Genomic DNA, 22,431 nt, shown 5'->3' with positions numbered 1-22,431 from the left:
TAAGTGGCAAGGTGATCTGAAATCCAGTGTGATGTACAGATTAAACTGCTGGACAAGGACAATGGAGAGTGAGGCTGAAATCCCTGACCTATAAAGCTCATGGTATCACATCAGCCAGGAGGAGATAAAAATGGGTGGAGAAGGCAAATACTGTATACATTTCCCTGAGTCCCATGAAAGAACAGTATACTAAGTTTATTAGTATGATTACACTGAGCTTTAACGACTGCCATTTACTGCCTGTGAATCTTAAGATTCCCTTCCCGCTAAGTCAGCAAAACAGATTACAGAAGCTATGAGCCACCTGGAGTCACTGTGCGTTGGGTGGCCTTATAAATTTGTTAAACGAATGAATGAATGAATGAATGAATGAATGAATGAAAGACAATTATAGCTGTGAGTGGGGGAAAAACACAATTTCAAGAGAGAAAGGTTATGCAATGCAAAGCAAAGCAGAGACATACCAATGCAACATGCATGAGCATGAGGATTTTGCTTCATGTATGTGTTTAAACTAGCTTCAGTGATAATTATGTGATTTAGTAACAACAACAACAACAACATTTCACTGGGTTCAAAGGCATTTACACCCAAATGGCACCTAACACTACTTCAGACTGTAAGCAGGGATATGACTTCAGAAGAACCACTCTTGTAAAATCATTCCAACAAGAAAAATAACATGACGCACGGTAGTTGCTTTATTGGGTAATAATCCTACTATTAGTAGCATATAGGGGAATATTGGTAAATTTGCACACATGCAGTGCGCAGTGATCTGGCTTATCTGCACCATCAAATGTTCCTTCCACTTTAACTCCACAAAGTCTACAGACAAAGCTTAAGTCACAACTAAATTTCGTTTGAGGCTAGGTAGAGAATAACGCAGACACAGCACTAGATTGTAGCAAGCAAACAGCAGGAGTGTACTAAGATGGGGGGAAAGTAGCCAGCTAGAAATGGGAGCTAAGTATCTATCAAAAAGCAGTCAAAAGCATAAGCAAGCAATGTATTTCACATATTTCACTCAGCTCAACAGTCAGATGCAATAGCCTATAATAAAACAGGAAAAGGGGCATTTATTTGGAGCAAAAAGGAAAGGCAATTGAAGTTCAAATGAAAATGAAGCAGAAATCATCCCAGAGTGGGATGTCAGACATTTACCAGGGATAAAATACTTCCAAAGGACCCACTTTAAAAATGCTCCCACAATCAAAGGCAAGAAAATTGTCAGAGTAAAGCGGGCCCTACTGCAAACCTTTTACCTAATTCTCCAAATATTGCAGGCAAAAAGGACCCTTAGCAGACAAAGCAACACACTGAAAAATATCCCTCAAAGGAAAATGAAGCCAGATAAGAGAAGCTGCAGGTATTTGTTTAGTAAAAGACCACACTTCCTTTCTCAAATCTTTCCAATCACTGGTCAATACCTTCTATTATATGTATATTCCAAAAATCAGGAATATTCCCAAGCACTGAGACACAGAAGAGAACTTTCCAAGTCACTCAATCAAGCTTCATATTTACACAGGACATAAACAATGCCAGATAAGAATAAAGCATTGAAGTATTTCAGGGCTAACTTAAACTACAACACATCTACATGCGCACCAAAGATGCCAAGGCAATGCAGAAGCCGGGCAAGGAATATTTGAACCAAAAGATAAACATTTAAGTGCAACTTAATCAGCTCTTATCTCAATAAGCAAGCATGGAAGGATCCTGTATATTATAAAAATAGCCTTGAAAATTTCCAAGATGAGACATTAGTATCACGTCCAGAGAAAGCCAGTTTGGTCTAGTGGTTACGGTGCTGGGCTAGAAACCAGGAGACTGTGAGTTCTAGTCCCGCCTCAGGCATGAAAGCCGGCTGGGTGACCTGGGGCCAGTCGTTCTCCCAGCCCAACCCACCTCACGGGGTTGCTGTTGTGGGGAAAATAGGAGGAGGAAGGAGTATTAGGTATGTTAGCCACCTTGAGGTATTTATAAAAATAATAAAGGGAGGATAGAAGAGAGGGAGAGAGGGAGAGGGAGAGGGAGAGAGAAGCGTTCCCACCACAAATGAAACCGTGCATTTTCCAAATGCACTTAATTTCTTGAGCTCTGTGAGGTGACTATGTAACACAGATCACAGATTCATTTTATAAAGTTCCTCTTGACTCAAGCTCAACTCCTGGGTGAGAGTGACCCAGAGATGTCAACGTACTTTCTTGTCAACAATGGAAAAATGGTCGGTCCTTGTCCAGATGTGCTTCCAGCTTGCCAGTCTAGCCTATGGCTCTGAAATTTCCAGGGGATCCCCCATCCAAGTACTTATGGGGTTACATGCCGCTGAGCTTTATGAAATCAGGCAAGATCGGAGAGGTGCTGCTACTTGCAGGAGGGAGATTCATTCTATGCATGTTCGGGTTTGTCTTTGCAATCATAATTCTCCCTTTCTCCGTCAAACACGTAGAACAGTGTTTCTCCACCTTGACAACTTTAAGAGGGGGGGACTTCAGCTCCCAGAATTCTCCCAGAGAAACACTGAAGTAGAACAAGGTCACACAGTTACACTTTCCTTTCAATAACCCTACCTCTTCCTAGGATTGCACAGCAGCTGTGGAACGCAGCTGCACAATCTCAGGAAAAGACGCACCTCCTGTAAGAATTGCTGACAGATGCCATGTACGCAACCCCACACATGCTCCTGGTAGCAAGACACTTCCCCCGCTTCAATTCCAGAGTGCTGCACGGTCCAAAAGGCTATAAAGAAAATAGGTCTGTCAAAATCTGGAAGGGAATCCTGCAATGACTGTCGCCTTCTGAGTTACAAAATATTCCTGCTCCATCCTGAAAGGAAGAGTATTTACTCTCAATCCAGAACAGTTCTACATGTGTGAAGACTAGAACCAGATGACTTGCTGCAGAGCTTAAGTTCTTGCCAAAGGACCGTAGCTCCTGTTGGAAATAAGGTCTATCAATCTGCAACTTAAAGTTGATTGGCCTCTTTAGCAGCGAGAATTCTGCAGGAACCATATTCAAAGTACAGGCAGTCCTCACTTAACAACCACAATTGGGACCAGAATTTTGGTTGCTCAGTGAAGCGGTCATTAAGTGAATACGACCTGGTTTTACCACTTTTGCAGCGGTTGTTAGTGAATCACCATGGGCATTAAGCGAACCATGTGGTCATTAAGCGAATCACATGTTCCCCCATTGATTTTGCTTGCCAGAAGCTGGCCAGGAAGGTCGAAAATGGAGACCATGTGACCACGGGACACTGCAACGGTCATACAAATCGGATGCCAAGTGCCCAAATTGTGATCACATGACTGCGGGGCTGCCACAAGGCTTGTAAGTGCGAGGACCGGTCATGAATCTTTTTTTCCTGCACCGTTGTAAGTCTGAACCATCACTAAATGAATGGTCGTTAAGCGAGGACTATCTGTAGGCTCTGGTTTCAGGCAAATGCTTCTGTTATGCACTGTATTTTATATATCATGTATTAAATGCCACTCTGATCTTTAGAGGACAAAGTGCAAAGAGAGAGAGGTTCCATGACCTTGATGTCTTCTTACTCACCTGCAGAACTGCTCCTACGTTAAGGTGAACTTAATGGGGAATATCCCATTTGATCCATTCTGAGTAAATTTTACAGCCAAAATCTTATCCAAATGATTACAGGTATTAAAAAAAGGTAAAACATAATGGTAATTCTTTTTCTGGGAAAATAAAACCACTCCCAAAATAAGTAAGTTAACTACTTACTTGAGCTATTTGCAATGCTGCTCATGTTTACAAGTAAACACAGAGAATCTGACATTTGGAGGAAGAATTTCAAAGTAGTGTCAAGCACAACTGCACAGAACTGAGTGGTTTTTATTAAAAGAACAGTACTATGGCTATGTCAAGAAAGCTCCCCCCTCCAAACTTTCAGATGGTCTCTTCCAGAGGAACTTTTAACTTGTTTTAGCCTATAGGTCAGTGTTTCTCAACCTTAGCGACTTTAAGATGTGTGGACTTCAACTCCCAGAATTCCCCAGCCAGCATGGCTGGCTGGAGAATTCTGGGAGTTGAAGTCCACACATCTTAAAGTCGCTAAGGTTGAGAAACACTGACCTATAGGTTATTTGGCATTCCTTGCCCAAGAATGGGCTGGAGGCACGTTTAGTGTGAAAAGAACTCCACGGTAGAAATCTCTGCGTTTCTACTTTAGCGTGAGTTACAAAGCAAGTTAAGATCCCCAGCTGCACTGCATTTCACCTTTATCAAGTCATCTGTGACCTCCTCCTCTTCAGCCTCTGGGACTGTTTACATGCACTTCAGGCTGAAGGTTTTTGACAAACAGGGCAATATACAGTTGCAACTGCATGAGAAAAGAACAGATGGGATGGAGAACCTCTAGTTCTGTACTTTCCTTGAAAGAGCTCTCTGTTTGGAGTACTAGAAAAATCTGGAACCAGAGTACGAATATGTATCTGTTTGCATGCATGCACTACATTAGTATGAATGTACAGCAAAACTTCCCTTTTAAAAGTCTTGTTATTCCTATACAGAGGAAGGAAGCAATGTCCCCTTCATCTTAAATCTAACATATTTTTAATATAACAACTATTTTTTAAAGCAGAGATAGATAATGACCAGCCGTTCGGGGCCTACAGAACCCCAGCCCAAAGATACAGCGATGTGGGCGTTTATATATGGAGAGTTTGCTGCCATATTTCAGTGGCAACCCTGACCAGTCATCAAGTTTAACCGGTTGTACAACATTTATTTTAGGGGGAAGCAGCACAGTCCCCACTTCTTCCCAGTTTATGATTTCTAAACTGCAGTCTGTAGCAGAACTGTCCAAAGCAGGCTTCTTCCTGCTTCCTGCAAGAGACCAAAGTATGCAGAAGACACTCTGTATTTTGGAGGCAAAAAGCTATTCCACCCCCCCACACACACACCAAAACAGTATCCTGCAACTGTCCAGCAATGGGTTTGACAGCGCTAAAAAAAAAGAAAAAAAAAAAAGAAAGAAAAAGGGGAGATTTCTGAATATTGTTAAGAAAAACAGCAAGCATTACTATTGTGTAGTTAAAAAGTTAATGATGGCCTCTGAGTGGGATTAGAAGGGAAAACAGTTGTGGGTTGTGTATATGCAATTAATATATGTTTAAATGTGTAGTTAATTGGAAAAAACCTAACAAATGATGTAACGGTATTGTCAAGTGTATAATAAAGTTTGAAACAATTGGAAAGTTTACTAATGGTTGATATAACCTACATATAAAATGGTTAAAAACGGAATAGAAACTAGGATGTAAAAATAGCCCAGCTATCCTGTGGCCAAATGGATGCATTTGCAAAGCTCATATGCCTGGACTATATAGATAATGGCATAGGGCCTAGTTACTTGAGGGACTGCCTATCTCCCATAGTATCTGCCTGACCGATTTGAATCTGGCAAGGTTGGCTTGCTCCAGGTTCCTTCAGTTACGCAATGCCATCTCCTGGGACTCCGGGAGCACGCCTTCTCTGTTGCAGCACCTACCTTATGGAATGAGGTTCCCCCGGAGATCTGAAAGGTCCCCACCCTGCTGGTGTTTCTAAGGGGCCTGAAGACCTGGCTCTTACTCAGGCCTTTGGTGGGGATGACTGAGGCCTTTTAACTTAGGTTGTTTTCTTTTGTTTCTCCCCAGTTTGTTATTCGGCCATCTCTATCTCTTTTCCTGTCTCGTCTTGATTTTCATGTTTTTCATGTTTTAAAACGTTTGTAAACTGCCCAGAGTGGCTGGGAGTTGGGCGGCATATAAATTTTAATAATAATAATAATAATAATAATAATAAATAAATAAATAAATAAAACAGTAACAGTAACAATAATTTTTCCACCACTACTTCCCTGCAACCAGTATTTAAGCCATGCAGCCTACGATTCAGAAGCTACTAAGCAACCATCAATATTAGTAGCCACTGATCTCCCATGAATCTCTATTACTGTAATTACTGGCAACAAATCCCACAACTGAGCTATAAAAAGTATTTCCTTCTGTTGGTCTTGAACCTCTTTATGTTTAATTTCAGTGAATGACTATGAATTTCAATACTGTGACCGAAAAACTTCTATTTATGTGATCTAAGTCACTGAATGCATTTAGGAAACCTCACCCTTTTTTCAGTTTGATCTTGCACACTTTTACATATGTAGCTCTTTACACTCCAGAAGACCAATTGCACTTTTTAACACAAAACTTATTGCCCAACTTTTTCCAGCTCCGAAGTTTCTTCATGCACCATCCATACAAACTGAACTATTTTTGTTTACAATTCACTCTTACTCTTTTGATTTACATCCATCCCATTTCCTGGTGTGAAAATAACATACACATACATTCAGTGGAGATTATAGTACATCTTAAGTCTAGCAGTCTAAGTTTTTCTAGCTCTAGGTTGTGAGCTAAATGTAACTAAGCAGAATGCAGTGCTCTGAGCATTTTTATTCTGCTAAAGGAAAGGAGCAAAAAGAGGGATTGTTCTTCAGGACTTAACCATATACAACTACCTGTACTTATATAATAGTCACTGCTACTTTTTTCTGTAATTAAGAGTTAAATATCAAATGCTTATCATTTCTATTAAATAATAAACCTAGGGTGTATTATTTTTCCACTACTTAACACTTATCCTGTTATGATGTAGCCCCATCAGCTCAACGGGACCATTTGAGATCATTATAAAAGATAAGGTACACATATTCTTTTATGTGGTAGGGGAGAGTTACATATATCTTTGTATCTATCTTTCCACACACAACTATGCCAGCTCAAAACCAATAGGGGAAAAACTGAACACGGGTGTCAGCTAGACTATTCTTTCCCAGATCACTTTTTCTGAGCTCCTGAAAACAACACCAACAGGACAGATGGAGACCACAAACCAACCACACAAGAACGAGAGAGACAGACATGCCTGGTAACTTACCCCTCCTGACAATTTTATCACCCTGACTTTGGTGCCGACATGGGGCCCATCGCCACTACCACTGTTTGCCCGCTGCATGACAGTCCTTTTCACCCCAGGCTTCAGCTCTTGAGGTTGGCCTTGCACCGATGCCACCCGAGCAATCTGGGACAGGTTCAAGTGTGCGGCAGCAGGAGGCTTTGTTTGCAAACCTTTATAGGGAAGCTGGAGTTCATTTTCGGGCATGGTCCTAGCCTGCCTTAGCTGCTTCACCGTTTTTATTTGCTGTCCTTGAAATTGCGCGCCGTCTCCAGCCTGGAGAATGTTTATAGGCTTAGGCTGAACAGCTGGGGAATTTGGAAAGACTGGATCTGGTTTTTTAACCATTAGCCTGCATTTCACATTTTGGCGGGGCTGTGCGCCAGGAAGCGACAGCAATGGGTTTCCATTGGTGGGCAGCTGCGAAGGGTCTTCCTCCTGCTGTTGGGCTGAAGGGCCTTGTTGCTGTTGCTGTGCGAGCCTTTCAAGCAATTCTCTTTTTCGGGCCCCAGCTTGAAGCTGCCGCCTGAGCTCCTTTTGTTTCAAGATCTCTTCCCTGAGGCGTTTCTGCTCCTCTATCTTCAGACGGTAGAGTCTGGTTTCTTCATCTTCATCAGGAAACTGCGGGGAAGCCAGGAAAGAAAGTTATATGTGGTAGAATCCAACTTCGTCCAAAAAAAAAAAAAAGGTGACACTTCTTAAAATGATGGCATGCTTTCCCAGCAGTATTCTTAAATTAACTGAAAAACGATGCAGTGCCTTTCATGACAAAGCTGCTAACAAAGGTTTATGAGCTATTAATCAGACAAGCAATGAAGAGGCAAAGAATAGACTACCCCACTTTGGACTTTTAAATACAGTAAATCAGAAAGCTGAAAATGAAGCCTTCTAAATCAGAACTCATTTAGAAGTTGTGGAAACTAATTAAACTATTAATGTAATTCAAGAACTCAAATATTGTTTCAAATGGAAGCAGTTAACAATAAGAGGCAGCCCACTGTGTCACACAGGTTTTATCTTGCTCTTTTCTGACAAAATAACAAAAGGTAGGATGGTAAATGACCTGAAAGGCCCTGATTAGAACTATTGATTTTTCTTACAGAATTTTCAGCCTGATCTGAAACTCATTTGTCACACAATAATTGGTTATAATGAACAGCACAAGTCAATCTCTCTGACCTTGAACTCATGCACTCTCTTCAGAATTAAAATGTTGCCAAATGCAATGTTGGAATATTAATGGAATATCAGGAATGGCTTTAATATTCCAGCCTTAAGCTTTTTAGAACGTATTATAGCCTTTGTGTGCCAAACAATCTTTCCAGTAGTCTTTAAACTCCAGCAGGATACATATCCTTATTCAAAGCTATTGGGAAATCAAGAGCAAAAGAAAATTCTGATGTTTTTGAATTTGCAGGTTCAACATACTTTAATAATGTGAAATTGCTGCTTTTTAAGTATAACAGCAATCGTCACTGCTACAGAAAGCTACAAACCACCTACACTGTATAATAAATTTACTATTCTTTGATAATAAATTTAGCAGCTTATCTTTATTATCTATATAAGATTTCCAATAAAGAATATTGAAGATACAAATACACCATTGTCTATTATTAATTTTGTATTACTAAGGAAACTATATTGTGTTCAGTAAGCAGTTACAAACAAATGGAAAAAAAACTGAGAGGAAAGAGAGACATCATAATATTAATTCAATCAATGTATTAATCATTAAGTGAAATTGTGGCTATTCTTTTATAGCAAGTGTAATAATCCTAAAAGTGCATTGTTTACTACTGAATGCTCCCACCTTGCATATTCTTAACCATTCTATCCATCTCTCTTGCCCACCGGGGAAACCCGACATTGCTTTAGGTAAAATAAACAAACAAACAAGCCGAACAGATCTATAAATGAAAGAGACTAGGCTTATCGGAAGACAACACGGACAAGAAAAATTTCTTCTCTGACAAAAGCAGCAGCTTTGGAGAAAGCAGAGAAATGAGAATCCAACACAACAGCTGAACTAACACACACCTCAAGAGCCACTTTCACAAGTCAAAAACCTCTTCTTTCAGACTGAATTGACAAATGAGATGGCTGAAACCTCAAGGCCCCCGAGACTCTTAATCGCTAGCATGGTCTTTCAAATTGGCAAGGTTCTTCTCTTCACTGCATTCTCCCAAAACACCACTCCCTGAAATTCCGAGCCATGGCACAGCAGGCCCTGAACTTAAGCCTGTCATGTACAGCGTCAGATTTGCAGCATCACTCTGGCTCCAAGTGTCTGATCCAAATAATGTGAAGGTGGCCATCGTGCCCAAATTCAAAGCTTCCCACCGGCACAAAAAAGTCTAGGGTGAAATTCTTTACTGCCAAAGCTGCCTGCCAGTTCATCCCTAAGATGACAATTTCACGGACTGGGTATTGTTACTTTATAGCCTACATACAAGCTAAGATATCATTCGTCAGAAATGATTGAAATGGTTAACATTTATAGCAAAAGTGTATCGTCTGGGATACCTGAGAGCCGCAGGTATGGCTCTCAGAGGCCTCCAAATATTGCTATCAAATGTTGTATTTAATAAAATAGAAGGGGGGAAATGATTAAATACATGACTGGAGAGTAATTGTTGTAATAATTAATTTTAATGAAATGTTCAATAAAAGCAGACTCGCTTCTTGCTCTGACCTCACCCACTCTGCAGTGTGGCCCCCAGCATGCTAATCAAAGGCAAATATAGAAATTTGAAAAGAGGTAGTCCCTTAAACGTGAGCATCCCAGCTTCCGTGAGTCATTTGGCTCCCTGTTTGAATAGCTAAATGACAGACCACTAAATGGAGGACCATCTCTTGAGTTACTCTTCCCTGCCGCAAAGATTAAATCAGGAAGGAATTCTGCTCCATTCCAGCATCCCACCACAGATTCCAATGGCCCCAACCCTGTTAGCATTTTGTAGGGCTCTGTAGACATGGCTGTTCCTCCAGGCTTTTGGGCAGGACAGTTAGGTGAGCTTGGTTGGCGTTGATGATACAGTTCTGTTCTGCGGTTCTTAATTGGACTCTCCAATTAAGAACCCCCAAAACAGAACTGTATCACCAACACCAACCAAGCTCACCTGTGATGGGACTCTGTACACCACCCAGAATCAGTGCTGTGAGATGGGCAGCTCTATACATCAAACAAATGAAGGGAAGAATGGAGTTGTAGGCTAGCAGAAAGATTGATGGGAAGGAGTTTTCCTTAGCTTCCATTTGCAATGCAACAGGGCACTTCAGGCTGCATACTTTCAGACACGTGCAAAATGGCAATCAGGCTTTTTACACATGCCAAAAAGTACCTTTTAGACTTAATAGACATTGGGGCTTAACAAACACCTATTCTCCCGGAATGGTCTGTTAAATCATTTTTTAAAAGTTCCTGAACATAAAAAAGAACACATTTTGGCAGGTACTAAAACTGGAACACAGACTGCAAACTATCAAGAGTGCAGAAGCTATCTCAAATGACCTTTGGTCCAAACCACCCCTGAAAATGAAGATGAGTATCCAGTGCGCGTGGGCCTCTGCTAGACGGAAGGCCTACCTCTGGTTCAGATTTGACCTCCGTTTTAGGCTGAGTCACCGGAATAACCACTCTAGGCTTGGTCTCCGCCCTTCCTGGTTGGTTCTTGACACCTGTAACAGGCCTCACGGCAGGTGTGGTGCTAGCAATAGGTTTCACCTGAGCAGCAGGAGCTGAAGTTCGTCGGTTGTTAGCAGCCTCGATCGCATGCAAAGGTGCTATTGGCAATTCACGCAAATTACTATTCCTTGGGGCAGAGGACTGGAGCTGCTGGTTTGGACGTTTCACGATGCTTTGCGTTGGGGTGTTCTGCAAGAAAAAAGGTTATAAAAAACTCCTCCTGAAACAAGCATCTCTAGCAAGCCAAACTTCAGGGCTTCTCAACAGAGCAGCATTGATATACAGGTGATATAACTTTCTCCATCTAGTAAGGAAAGCCGGGAGGCCCATTTGGCTAAATTCCCGTGAAACAGCGCTCTCTTGCCCCCCTCCTGCCCTGAAGTTAACAAGCCAGAAAGGACTCTGCCAGAGGCATTTTATCTCAAGGTCTGTCTGGGGGAAGGAAAAGACTGCCCTGCTCCGAGTAATATGGACTGAGAAATTTCCAGAACACAGGAAAGAATCAATCACATGTAGAGTTCCAGGATCAGTTGTAAGTAATCAGTTGGACTGGGTTACAAGTTTTGATTTTATTTTTCGACATGCACAAATGTCTTATTAGTTTCACAACTATTATTCCAGAAGGCTCAGTCTCCATTTCAGATGAGTTTACCTACATATTATTACTTTGTTTACACACACTTCTGTTTTGTAGTACTCATCCATGTTTCTCCTTGCTACCATGCGATTTCTAATAAATAAGTAATATTGTAAGTACTTTGGGTGCCAGTTTGTGTCTTGGGAATTGTAATGTGGTATCACACCCTTCAGATAGTCTACACCTTTGTAAATTATATGCTGCTGGTTTTAAACTGCCCTTGTGTCTTCTTTTCTTATTAGAAAGAGGAAGACATTTTCTTTCCTTCAGACTTACTCACGACTCCCTGGGGGAGAGGATTGCAACAAGTACCAATGAAAGCAACCCCAGACCCTTTCATTCCAGGCTATCTTATTTGGATGGGGCAGGCCTGGTGGTGGGAAGAATAAGAAACCCCTTACACCTCCTGATACAACAGGTAGCCCTTGCTTAATGACCACAATTGGGACTGGAATTTAGGTTGCTAAGCGATGCGGTCGTTAAGCAAATCCAGATCCGATTTTACCATTTTTGCGGTGGTCGTTAAGCAAATCATGGTTCCCTATTGATTTTGCCTATTGGAAGCCGGCCTTGAAGGTTGAAAATGGTGATCATGTGACTGTGCCTGTCGTAAATGTGCAACAGTTGCCAAGCACCCGAATTGCAATCACATGACCACAGGGGACACTGCGGCAGTCATAAGAGCGAGGAATGGCCATAAGTCAGGTTTTTCAGCACCGTCGTAACTACACATGATCGCTAAACAAATGGCCATTAAGCAAGGACTACCCGTATTGAGCTTATAATCCACAGTAACAGTAGGTAACCTGTAGCCCTTTGTGAACTACTTATTTCTAGCTCCTCGCATTTTTCACTTGAGAGTCCCACTCAACTCAAAGAAGACTGTTTACCTATATGGTGGTAGCTTGACTCCATGCCATACTAACCTAATATGTCAACAGAGTAGTGAGTGGAGTCATATTAAAGTACATCCCATGGGGGATGTAGAAGGGAGTGTGGAATGAGAGAAGAAAGGCAAGCAGGTGCACACAATTATCCCCAGAGCACTTTTTTCCTTTCTTTAAATTATGTAGTGCTTAAGAGATTGGATCTGGGCCAAGGGACCTTGGTTCAAACCCCTACTTTTCAACAGAGGTCATTGGAGACTTCCTTCAGCCCTCTCTCTCAGTTGTAACTATAACTTATATAACTGCAGAGGGTCTGAATATCTGAGAGACCACTTGTCTCCAATGGGTGCTGCCCACCAAGTAGGTTCCAGCAGATTGGGTGTGCTCCAGGTCCCCTCCATTAAACTTTGTCATCTTATGGGACCAAGGAAGCGTACCTGCTCCGTTGTGGCCCACACCCTCCAGAACAGCACCCCCCCAGAGATAAAGACAGGGCCCTCTTTCCTAGGCTTCCGGAAAGCTTTGAAAACCTGGCTTTGGTCCCAGGCCTAGGATTGATGAGGCCCCTCGTTTCTTTTGTTATGAGATCATTTTAGTTTGGGCTACCATCTGATTTAATGTTTTAGCTGTTTTTTAATGTGTTTTTTTCCTATTTTCTTCTACTTCTGTAAGCTGCCCAGAGTCACCTGGAGTTGGGTGGCCAATAAATTTAAACCAACAAACAAATAATGGACAGCCCCCCTCCCAAGCTCCCAGAGGAAAGATGGGATATAAATATTCAAAATGAAAATGTTGCACAGACTCCAGCCACCCAGAGTCTATTAACTGGTGGGCCAGAAATGATGAAATATATAAACAGAGACAGAGGGAGTGGACGGGGGCAAGTAGGCAGAGGTAAGAACTCATGCCTTTTCAAAGACGACTTTTCAGGTCTTGCCCCTGACCAGGGAGGCCCATGTTTGTTAGTGTTATGTACAGGACACTTACATGCCTGGCCTTTACCAGACCTTGCCGTTGCTGGCACTGCATCCGGCTGCTGCTTGGCTGCTGCTGTGAAGTCTGCATGTGAGGCCTGAACTGGGATGGGGCGACCGGAATCAGAGGCTGGGGAGGCACAGGCAGCAGGTGGTGCTGCTGCTGGTGGGACTGATGTGGCTGGTGGTGAGGCTGGGGCGGCGGCGGCGGCGGCTGCGGGTGTTGTGGCGGCGGTTGTGGATGCTGTGGCTGCAGAGGAGGGTGCAAAGGGCCCTGTACATTGGAACACATGGCAGGCGTGAGGCCGGGTTTGCTCCCCGACTGCTAGCGAGACAGAACAGGCACTTAAACAACAAAAAACCCTCTGACAGAAGCTAAGGTTGTTCAGAAATTGGGCGCTGAAGGCCAAAAATTCTTTGGCAGCAGAAAGCGCCACCTGACTGCAACTCTTTCAACCAAAAATATACTTCCCCAGGATTAGGCAGCAGCAGAAGCTGCGTGATCCAGGGCAAAGACATTATCACCTACTTTAAAGTTTGAACCTCTGTGGGCTCTGCCCAACTTTCCATCTTCAGATCCAAAGGGTGGCACAGCCTGGTTAAAATATCACCCACTTCTAATCTGATGACTCCAGATTAATCTAAGGGCTCTCCTGCATGAAGGCACTGTACTGGAGTGCTTCCTTTTTTGGGTGAAGGTAAAGCTTGCAGCTGGAATTTGAACACTTTGTATTGCTAATAAAGTACAGAAGCTTTTTAAAAAATGCTTCAGCAAACAAACTACTAGAAGCTGGTGTTTGTTATTCGAGCCTACATTAAAAGAAAGCAGAGTGCCAGCAGAGGGAGCTCTAAGCTTTGCAGTGTTCCAGAACTGATGTTTTTAGATGCATGCTTAACCTACTCACTGTACAGGAACCTGTTTTTCAGAAAATAGACTTCCATATCTGTCCTGGAGTAAATCAATTTAGGAAACCATGGAATACGTAACAGAATGTCATATTATAAACTTTTCTAATCCCATTAGCTCTGCGAACAGCTTCACAAAAATCAAAGCTTTTTAATGTCTTCACTTTGAAGCATTCTCACGATATAGTTGCAGTTAACCCTTGTAATTCAATTAGGGCTGGCCACCAGTGGTGGTGGTGGGGGAAAGCAATGAGCAAAGGCACATTTAAATTGCTTCAAACGTTGAGCATTCAAGCTGTGTTTACAAGGGAGCGTCTCTCAGCATTCTGCTTAAGCAACATGTGGCCTGAGCTAAGACTAAATGGAATAACCTGTAACAGCCTCCCCCAAAGTGGCACACTCCAGATAAGTTGGCCCTACGACTCCTAGAATCCCTCTGGCAACATAAGGACACTAGGCAGGTCAATATCCACAACTCACTTTGCTCTTAGCCTGAAATATCAAAGAAATGACCGCTTTACATATAAGAGGATTTGGAAGTTGAGCCAAAAAAGGCACAGTAAAAACCGATTGCTTTCTCCCAAGTACCAGGCAACAGAGTCGCCATCTTTTTTTTTAAGTGACTGTGGATAAGCAGATCTGTATTATTCCCTAAAATCAGATTCCTGCAAAAAGGCAAGAAAGGAGCAATAGGGAGGAACAATTCCATGTACCTGCACTGGAGGACCTACAGAGACTGTGAGAGCCCAGGCTAAAATGGTCAGAAGAGCATACAACAGAGATGAGGACGGCTGTCCTTATCATTACGTACCTGCATGCCAGCTTGGGTGAGAGGGGCTAAGAACGGCTGCCCTGGGACCTGCAGGAAGGACTGCCTTGGAGGAAGAAAAGGCCGTGCATTGGCTGCTCCCGGCTGGCTGAAGTGAAGAATCCCCACGGGGCCCTGAGGCTGCAGACTGGGCCTTACCAGCCTTTCTCTTGGAAACATCGGCTGTTGCCCCTGCTGGCTGAAACCCGGCCCAGGCTGAGTGAATGGCAGCGGGTTTTGGCTGGGCACAGGGTGTGCGCTGTTAAGAAGCGGGGGCGGTGGTGGAGGGGGGCTCCGCTGCTCAAACAAGTGATGGCTGGGAAATCTCGGCTCTGTCGGAAAAATAAAAAGGAGGCGGCATGAAACCCACCCATCTGCCAAGCAAAAGACCCGTTTGGGCCCAGCCCCACTGGAAAGAAGCGTCACAGGGAGAGTTGCCGTGATTAGCCCCACAGTTTCTCCAATTGGCCCAGTGCTCTCTACTCCAACCAGAAGTCCCCCGTTGTATAGACAAATCATCTTGTGGTTTGCGCATTGCTTCCCAGAATTTTTTTGTAGGAAGGATGCATTAACAAGATAAACACGGTATAGGAAAGGGCTGGGTCAGTGTTTCTCAACCTTGGCCACTTTTGGATGTGTGGACTTCAACTCCCAGAATTTGCTGGCTGGGGAATTCTGGGAGTTGAAGTCCACATATCTGAAGTGGCTGAGGTTGAGAAGCACTGGCCCAGCCCTTTCCTGGACTGGACTAATGGCCATGCTGGTTCAAGAGTACGGATGTAATTGCTGAATGCTGGACTCCGAACGAAGGAAGATGGGACTATTTCTGGATTCGCCAAATGAGAAGATGGGGAAAATTCTGGCTTCGTAGTTAAGGCCAAAGCCCCTGCCAGAGAACCAAGGAGAATGTCTCTTCCCACCCGTAAGTTAATGGCAGTACCTCCCATGAAGAAAGGTTCTCTCTCCTGTGGAGGTGGGGGCGGAAGAGGAGGTGGTGGTCCCCGCCACTGATCCTGGAGGGAAAGCCGTGGGGCTTGGCTGAAGTTGGCAGGAACAGGTCCAGGAGGATTTTGCTGAAAATCTGGAGGGCCCTGCATGATTTAAAAAAACAAAAAAAGTGAGGGGTGAGAGAGAAATGAGGCAGAACTCTTCTTGCAGCATTTCTTCACCAGTCCATTTACTTTTGAAAGAAAATGCATAACAGATGGAAGTATCTATTCTATAATCTGCACAAACTGCCACTTTTGCAAGTCCCATCTTTTGTTGTGACTGTGAACACAGAATCTAAGGACAACGTGTTTACAGGCAGCTCAGCCTGCTTTAATAATCACAGCAGCCCTACAGGAATGCAGTTTCTTTTCAAGCTTACTGAAATCCATACAATTATTGAACTTCTATCCCATTAATCCAAAAGTCTGAATGTCTACTTTATGCTCCTGACACTTATCTTTTAAAACCATGAGATTCTTTGCTATCTATTTAATACAGCCTAAGTAAGTAAAAATGAAGCTACTTTAATTTTCTGGTGTCAAACAACGATCCCTCGCCCCCTTCATACACACGTGCACACACACATACGCGCTCCGAAATAAAGAAAACTTATTCCGAGGATAAGGAAGACAACATTTGACAACCCACATATCTAAGACATTCATTATAAAAAAGATACAAAACATTAACACAGATACCCTACCCTTCGTTTTAAATAAATGTGTTACAGACAGATATCCAGCGATTTCATCATCAGCAAGGGGGAGAAAATAAAATTTAAGCTCTGTAATTGATTTTCTCCTCTGCACCAGCACTGTGTACTTCTGTCCATTAAAAAGGCAAGGTCTTTTTGGGGTACAAATGCTGATTAGCTGAGCTAACAGGAAGGGACAATATTATGTTATCATTCTTCCTCCGAAAATAAAAACTATTAAGATAGACACATTTGCCAGTTTGTATTCCCACTGATACTTAAAGTCACACATCACCGTCACCCAAGTATCACACCTGAGCAGAACAGCTGTCCAGCTAACTTGCCCACTTGCTATTGTAATGCCATACCCTGGATAGGGCACAGTCTTATTTTATGTTACTTATAGCTTTAAATGCACATAAAGATGAATGCTTTGATTAGTATGTTGTAGGGTAAGGTATGACAACACAGTAACATCTCAACCACATGTGCTTAAGTATGTAAGAGCAGCCATTTTCTATACCACTGATCTAGTACAGCATTCTGTCCCTCAACCGACTCAATGAAATCCCTCTGGAAAGCAGGGCATGAGTACACAAGCCCCCTCCCACCAAAATTCCCCAGTAATGGGTATGAGACATTCATACTGGAGAAAGTAAGTAGCCATCAACATTACTAGTCATTCATGCCTTGTCTGTCATGAGCTGGTCTAATCCCAATTCAGAGGAATTTAAAGTTAGCAGTCTGTGAGGATCATAAATTGTTCTTGACTTTTTAACAGGTGATATACCACGTTCTCTCCTACAACATGCTGTATCTGAGTCTAATCCCTCAGTCCAACAGAATTACTGTTAACCTAGCAGATTTGTCCTTCAAAATAATTTTTACAGATATTACACATGCCCTATGTCATGCTCTGTGTATCCCTCGAAAGTTATGTTGTTTCATCTCCCCTTCTGCTCCCATTTTCATTTTTTTTTAAGAACTGTAGAAAAAGTGCTTTAGAGAGTACAGGGCTGTGAACATAGCTACTATCTGCATCTCATTAAACCAACTGCATCTTTTTCTAGATCACATGGCAACGGCCTCCAAAGCACTGAACAGCCCTATTAGTTAGATTCCAGTTTATCTCCAACAACTTCTCAAAATAGAGTAGAAAAAAACCACATTATTTTGCCTGACCAATACATTTCACAGTTATACACAGTGAATAAATTACAGAAAATGCATTACATTCTAGAAAGAAAATGTTTTAGCTGGGAAAATTAACTATCCTGCTTAAAGTACTAAAAAAAAAAAAGACACATGAGAAGTGTCACACATATTATATTTAGGGCTTCACTAACTTCTACACTTTCCAATTTTACACAATGTACATATACATACACATATATATGTGACCATGCCAACTATTAACTATTTTCTAACCTTGCAACTTTAAAATAATATGACACAAAAGTGTTCCCCATGTCTTGTAACTTTTAGCTTCTACGTTTTTGAGGGATGCATTCCAGGTGATCTAATAAGTACCCCATGTTGCCCAACAAATGGAATTTGGTCTTCCTCAGATGGAAATCACGGATGGATTACCACCTCAAACTTCTGCCTGAAGTTCATTTTAGCCCAAGGAACTTACTCTCCTTATGTTAGTCAACAAATTTCAATCTAACTGGAAGAGGACCACAGACAAAAGATTATGCTTATACCCCATATTTCTGAAGAGATTATTTCCCTTGGGATATGAACAAGCACAATCAGTTCTTAAGCAAAGGGTTTTAGATATGAAACATCAGGATGAAATCAGCACAATTTCAGCCACTATAATTATAGGAAATCAACTCTACTGCTCTACACCTCTGTGGTACCTCAATTTGCTCTCTATTTCTAAATATCACACAATGTTTACACTAGCAATATTTTAGAGGGCAGATTTAACAAAATTCCTCACACAAGACATTTACCTCTGTGATTCTGTGACATTAGCACTGCTGGCTCTTTATTATTATTTTACCTATTTTTACACCATCCCTTTTTTAGAGATTACACAATGCTATTATGATTCCTCTAATCATTTGTTTCCCATGGATGCCCTGTTGACTTTATATAAATTTCTTTGTGGATCAGGACTATGATATTGTAGAAATTAGCTAGATTTTGCCGATTAAAATATGTAAACTATTAAATGAGATATCTTAATTTAATTAAGTTCAAATTAAATTTTAGGAGCTTATGACCACATTTTTTCCCATGGAAAATTGAAATAAAACCCTAATTTTGAAAATTATGGCAAAACATGCGACATATACAACAAGGAGCAAGCCCATGGCCACAAATTATAGAGGAGAAAAAGTAGAAGCACAATATATAATAAGAAGTATAACAGATGCACTGTCACTACTAAAGGAAATAAAAATATAGCCTATTTCTTTCAGAATTTGAACTGAGATAAGTCCACATTCAACAACGCTCTTTAATAGTGCAGTGTGTACCAAGAATGCAAGTTTTCACAATCACAAGCACTAATGTACAACAGATGAAAAGAATCAGCATGCTAGTTTAGTAGTAGTTTTTCATGGTTTTACTGTAGCACATTTCAAATAGCTATAATAAAATTAATCTTAACTGTTTATAAATCTGAAATGACAATGTTTTAGGGCAATGCTTTTTTGAATTTTGGGTGCTGAAGAGCTGGTGTTGGTTTTGGAGAATGTTTATTTTTGAGTGGCAGTCTGTGTTAGTCTTGCACAATTTTATCAGCCAGGAGAACGAGGAGGAGGATGAGAAAAATTTGAAACACCCACAGGTCAGGTTTGCCAGGGCTGAAGCACCAGATTGGTACACGCACCTCTATATAGTATTAATTTAAAGAACTTCAGAGCCTCGGGGCCACAAGCATCTTATGCCTATTAAAACAGACACTCCTTTCATGATGCCTGACATTCTATAGCACAAACATTTATATAACATATTAAAGTGTTCAAAGAGCTTTGCTCATACAATCTCAGCAACAACAGTATTACCCCCTATTGCAGATGGGACAGCTAAGACAAGATACAGAGGTGTGCCTTAGGCTTAGTAAATTTATGGCAGTGGCAAGATAACACTAGAGACATTTTCAGTCTCTTAGCTGTCTCTTAGCCAGAAACTCTTCAAAGTCTGCATGTGACAGCTTTTACATTCAAACCCTGAAGTTGTGAAATTACTTCTGTCACCTTTATTAAAGAAATGTTAGATGAGTTGCTGCAACTTTTAAATAGCTTAAATCTATATAAGAACAATTTTTGCCAAAGAAACCTACTGATACATCTATGTTTTGCGACAGGCACCATCGTAGAAAAGCTTATCTCTTCTACGCAACGAAACAAGGAATGTACACATGCGGCACACTATAATGGCTTTTGTGGTATTCATCAAAAGCAGTCTTAAAAAAAAGTAAAGTCGCCCTCAATATCTACCAGAAATTAAAATATAAGGTCTACATTTTTTAAATGTAATTATCTTAATTTCTTCAGCTCTGTTATGAAAACCTGCAACAGGGATTATCAATTTCTTTTGTAAGGAAAATGTTATCCTCAGCTCAAGCTCAGCTCCTTGTGGTTTCATGGACACAACCATGTGGTTTTCTGGCAGCAATACGGATGTAGTTTGCCAATGCTTTCTTCCAGGATTTTTCTTTTTCTTTTTTAATTTCCTAGCATGGCCTACAGCCCTCATTCCTGGTGATCCCCTATACATGTATTAGCCAGGCCTAAATCTGCTTAATTTCTTTGAGGTCAGCCAAAGTTGGTTAGATGCTGTTACCCAACTTGGGCATCACAAATTAAGAGAAATATGGTTAACCAATGTCTATAATAACAGGAATTATTCAACATAGATATTTCAGTTATGCACCAAACTAAAGGCATAACATGGGTGTAATCAATTACTTTTGCAAGCACCTGCTCTAACTATTCTCCCTACAGTTGGTAAGGGATCTGATTAGCTTGTTCAGCATGACTTCAGCATAGACGACAATGCAACTTTCTGAAAGAATGTGAGATAAGGTTACTTTAATCCTATCAAAGTATTAAACTATTTTGCTTTCTTTGATCCTCTCAAATATACTCCCCAGTTAAAAAAATTAACATTCTCCCATACACAATTCTTATACAAATTGTACTTTTACTTTTTGGCATCTCTTGTTAATTACATGATATTATCTCTTATAATCTATTCATGAACCAGAGATAACGTTGGCTACCAATAAAAGAGAAAACTTAGCATAAATTGCTTAGCACTATGGTAATCTTATAAAGCAAAGCATAAAGAGGATCTAGCAGCTATTATATCACTTATCAGCTTTTCTAAAGGGTCACTCTATGTATTTTTTTTTCAACTAGACTAATTAAATACTTTAACAATGTCACTGAAACTTCATGAATCTTTCAATAAATTATACTCTGTCTCCACATATTTTCATTTATTAATCTCACTTAAAATGCAAAGAGACGAGAAATGCCATTAACATCTAGGTACGGATATTCTGTTAATTCTTATTAAAATGGCATGAATGCAAAGAATCAAGGACTACTGTAACCTATGACACTACTTAAAACTGTACCCATTTGTCACAAATGTTAATCCTCTTACTTTAGCAGCCACTGGACTTTACCTTCTTCTCAGGAAATAACCTTGGTTCAATTCAATTAGAATAGGGTAAGCTATGTGAAAGTGGATTGTGCAAATGTCTTCAAAATAAGTCTCATTTCACTGTTGTCATGTCCTCAGCGAAGTATTTTCAATTCCAGAAACTTGGTGGTCTTGGATTAACCCCATGATGGGGCCCTTCACAAAATTAAGAGAGTCACTGTTGTGTAATACATAAACCAGAGAGACCAGTGTTTGAGTCTACCCTCAGCCACGGAAATTCAAACTGGCTTATAGGTTGTAGGGATAAAACCCCACATAAGCCACCTCAAGCTCCTATTGGTGGGATATAATCTAATCAACAGAATAAATATATAAATTGTGTGTACAGTGGCAGAAAAAGAAAAAGATGGGAGTGATCCAAGCTCTGGGTCTCACACCTGAGTTTAAGTATATATATTTACTATGCTGGCTCTCTGCACTTAAAACAAAAAGGCCTTTAAGCTACTTAAAGAGCTCCATGCTCTTAATACAATTCTAGATCTTGCAAAAAAGCCAGAATGGCTGCTATGCCAAGGCCAAGGATAAACAAATGATCTACAGACAATCAATTTCTACATTAGTGGAGCTCCTGCTCCTCTTTGTAACCATCCCATCCACTCAAAGCTGCTCCAGTCTCCTAACCTTCTAGAGCCCATTTTAAGGGGGAATGCCAGATGCTGCAACCAGGGAAAGAACTTCCTTCTCGGACTGATAGAATAGTCCAGTCAGCAGATTTCACCCTATGACAGCCCACAGAGAACTGTAATAGATGAACTCACATCCCTACCAGTTTAACAGTAATTTCTTGTAGATTGTTCTTTGAAGATCAAGAGGAATTATTCCTTTGGAAAGATGGGGGTAGGAAAAACACTTTCTGCTCCTAGACGAATTTAACTAGTTAAGGTATAAAACTGATCAATAAGCAGAATATTCCATGTTAGAGTTTGGAACTGAGGATATTTGGACAAAGGAAGGCAGAGGAAAGGGGCAAAAGCTGTATGACTATCTGGGATTTCCCGGCCACAGAGAACTGCTATATTCTTATTTGTGGTCAGCATTTAGCACTCATCAAGTATTATCTGTCAAAAACATGGTATATGACTTGTTTTGGGACCAGGAACGCACCCCTGCTGGTCTTATTTGATCATTTAGCTGCATTCAATATCATCAATCACAATATACCCGAGATCGCCTGCCAAGGCTGGGACTGGAG

General features: G+C 41.3%; 1 protein-coding gene across 4 annotated transcripts in view; it reads right to left on the bottom strand.

The window, feature by feature from the left end:
- The window catches only part of RBM33 (RNA binding motif protein 33), an 84,311-nt gene that overhangs the window by 29,503 nt on the left and 32,377 nt on the right, over nucleotides 1-22,431 (bottom strand). For all 4 annotated transcript variants that reach the window (XM_063303375.1, XM_063303376.1, XM_063303377.1 and 1 more), the window contains exons 11-15: nucleotides 15,807-15,957; nucleotides 14,870-15,198; nucleotides 13,166-13,426; nucleotides 10,556-10,843; nucleotides 6,949-7,587 (exon numbers count right to left, since the gene is read on the bottom strand). In XM_063303375.1, coding sequence (XP_063159445.1) covers nucleotides 6,949-7,587; nucleotides 10,556-10,843; nucleotides 13,166-13,426; nucleotides 14,870-15,198; nucleotides 15,807-15,957 — 1,668 coding nt within the window. The remainder of the gene's footprint in view (nucleotides 1-6,948; nucleotides 7,588-10,555; nucleotides 10,844-13,165; nucleotides 13,427-14,869; nucleotides 15,199-15,806; nucleotides 15,958-22,431) is intronic.

This window comes from Candoia aspera, chromosome 4, assembly GCF_035149785.1.
Source record: "Candoia aspera isolate rCanAsp1 chromosome 4, rCanAsp1.hap2, whole genome shotgun sequence".
NCBI classification, from domain to species: Eukaryota; Metazoa; Chordata; class Lepidosauria; order Squamata; family Boidae; genus Candoia; species Candoia aspera.
The sequence above is the reverse complement of the archived record's forward strand: the minus strand, read 5'-3'. Positions and strand labels throughout refer to the sequence as shown.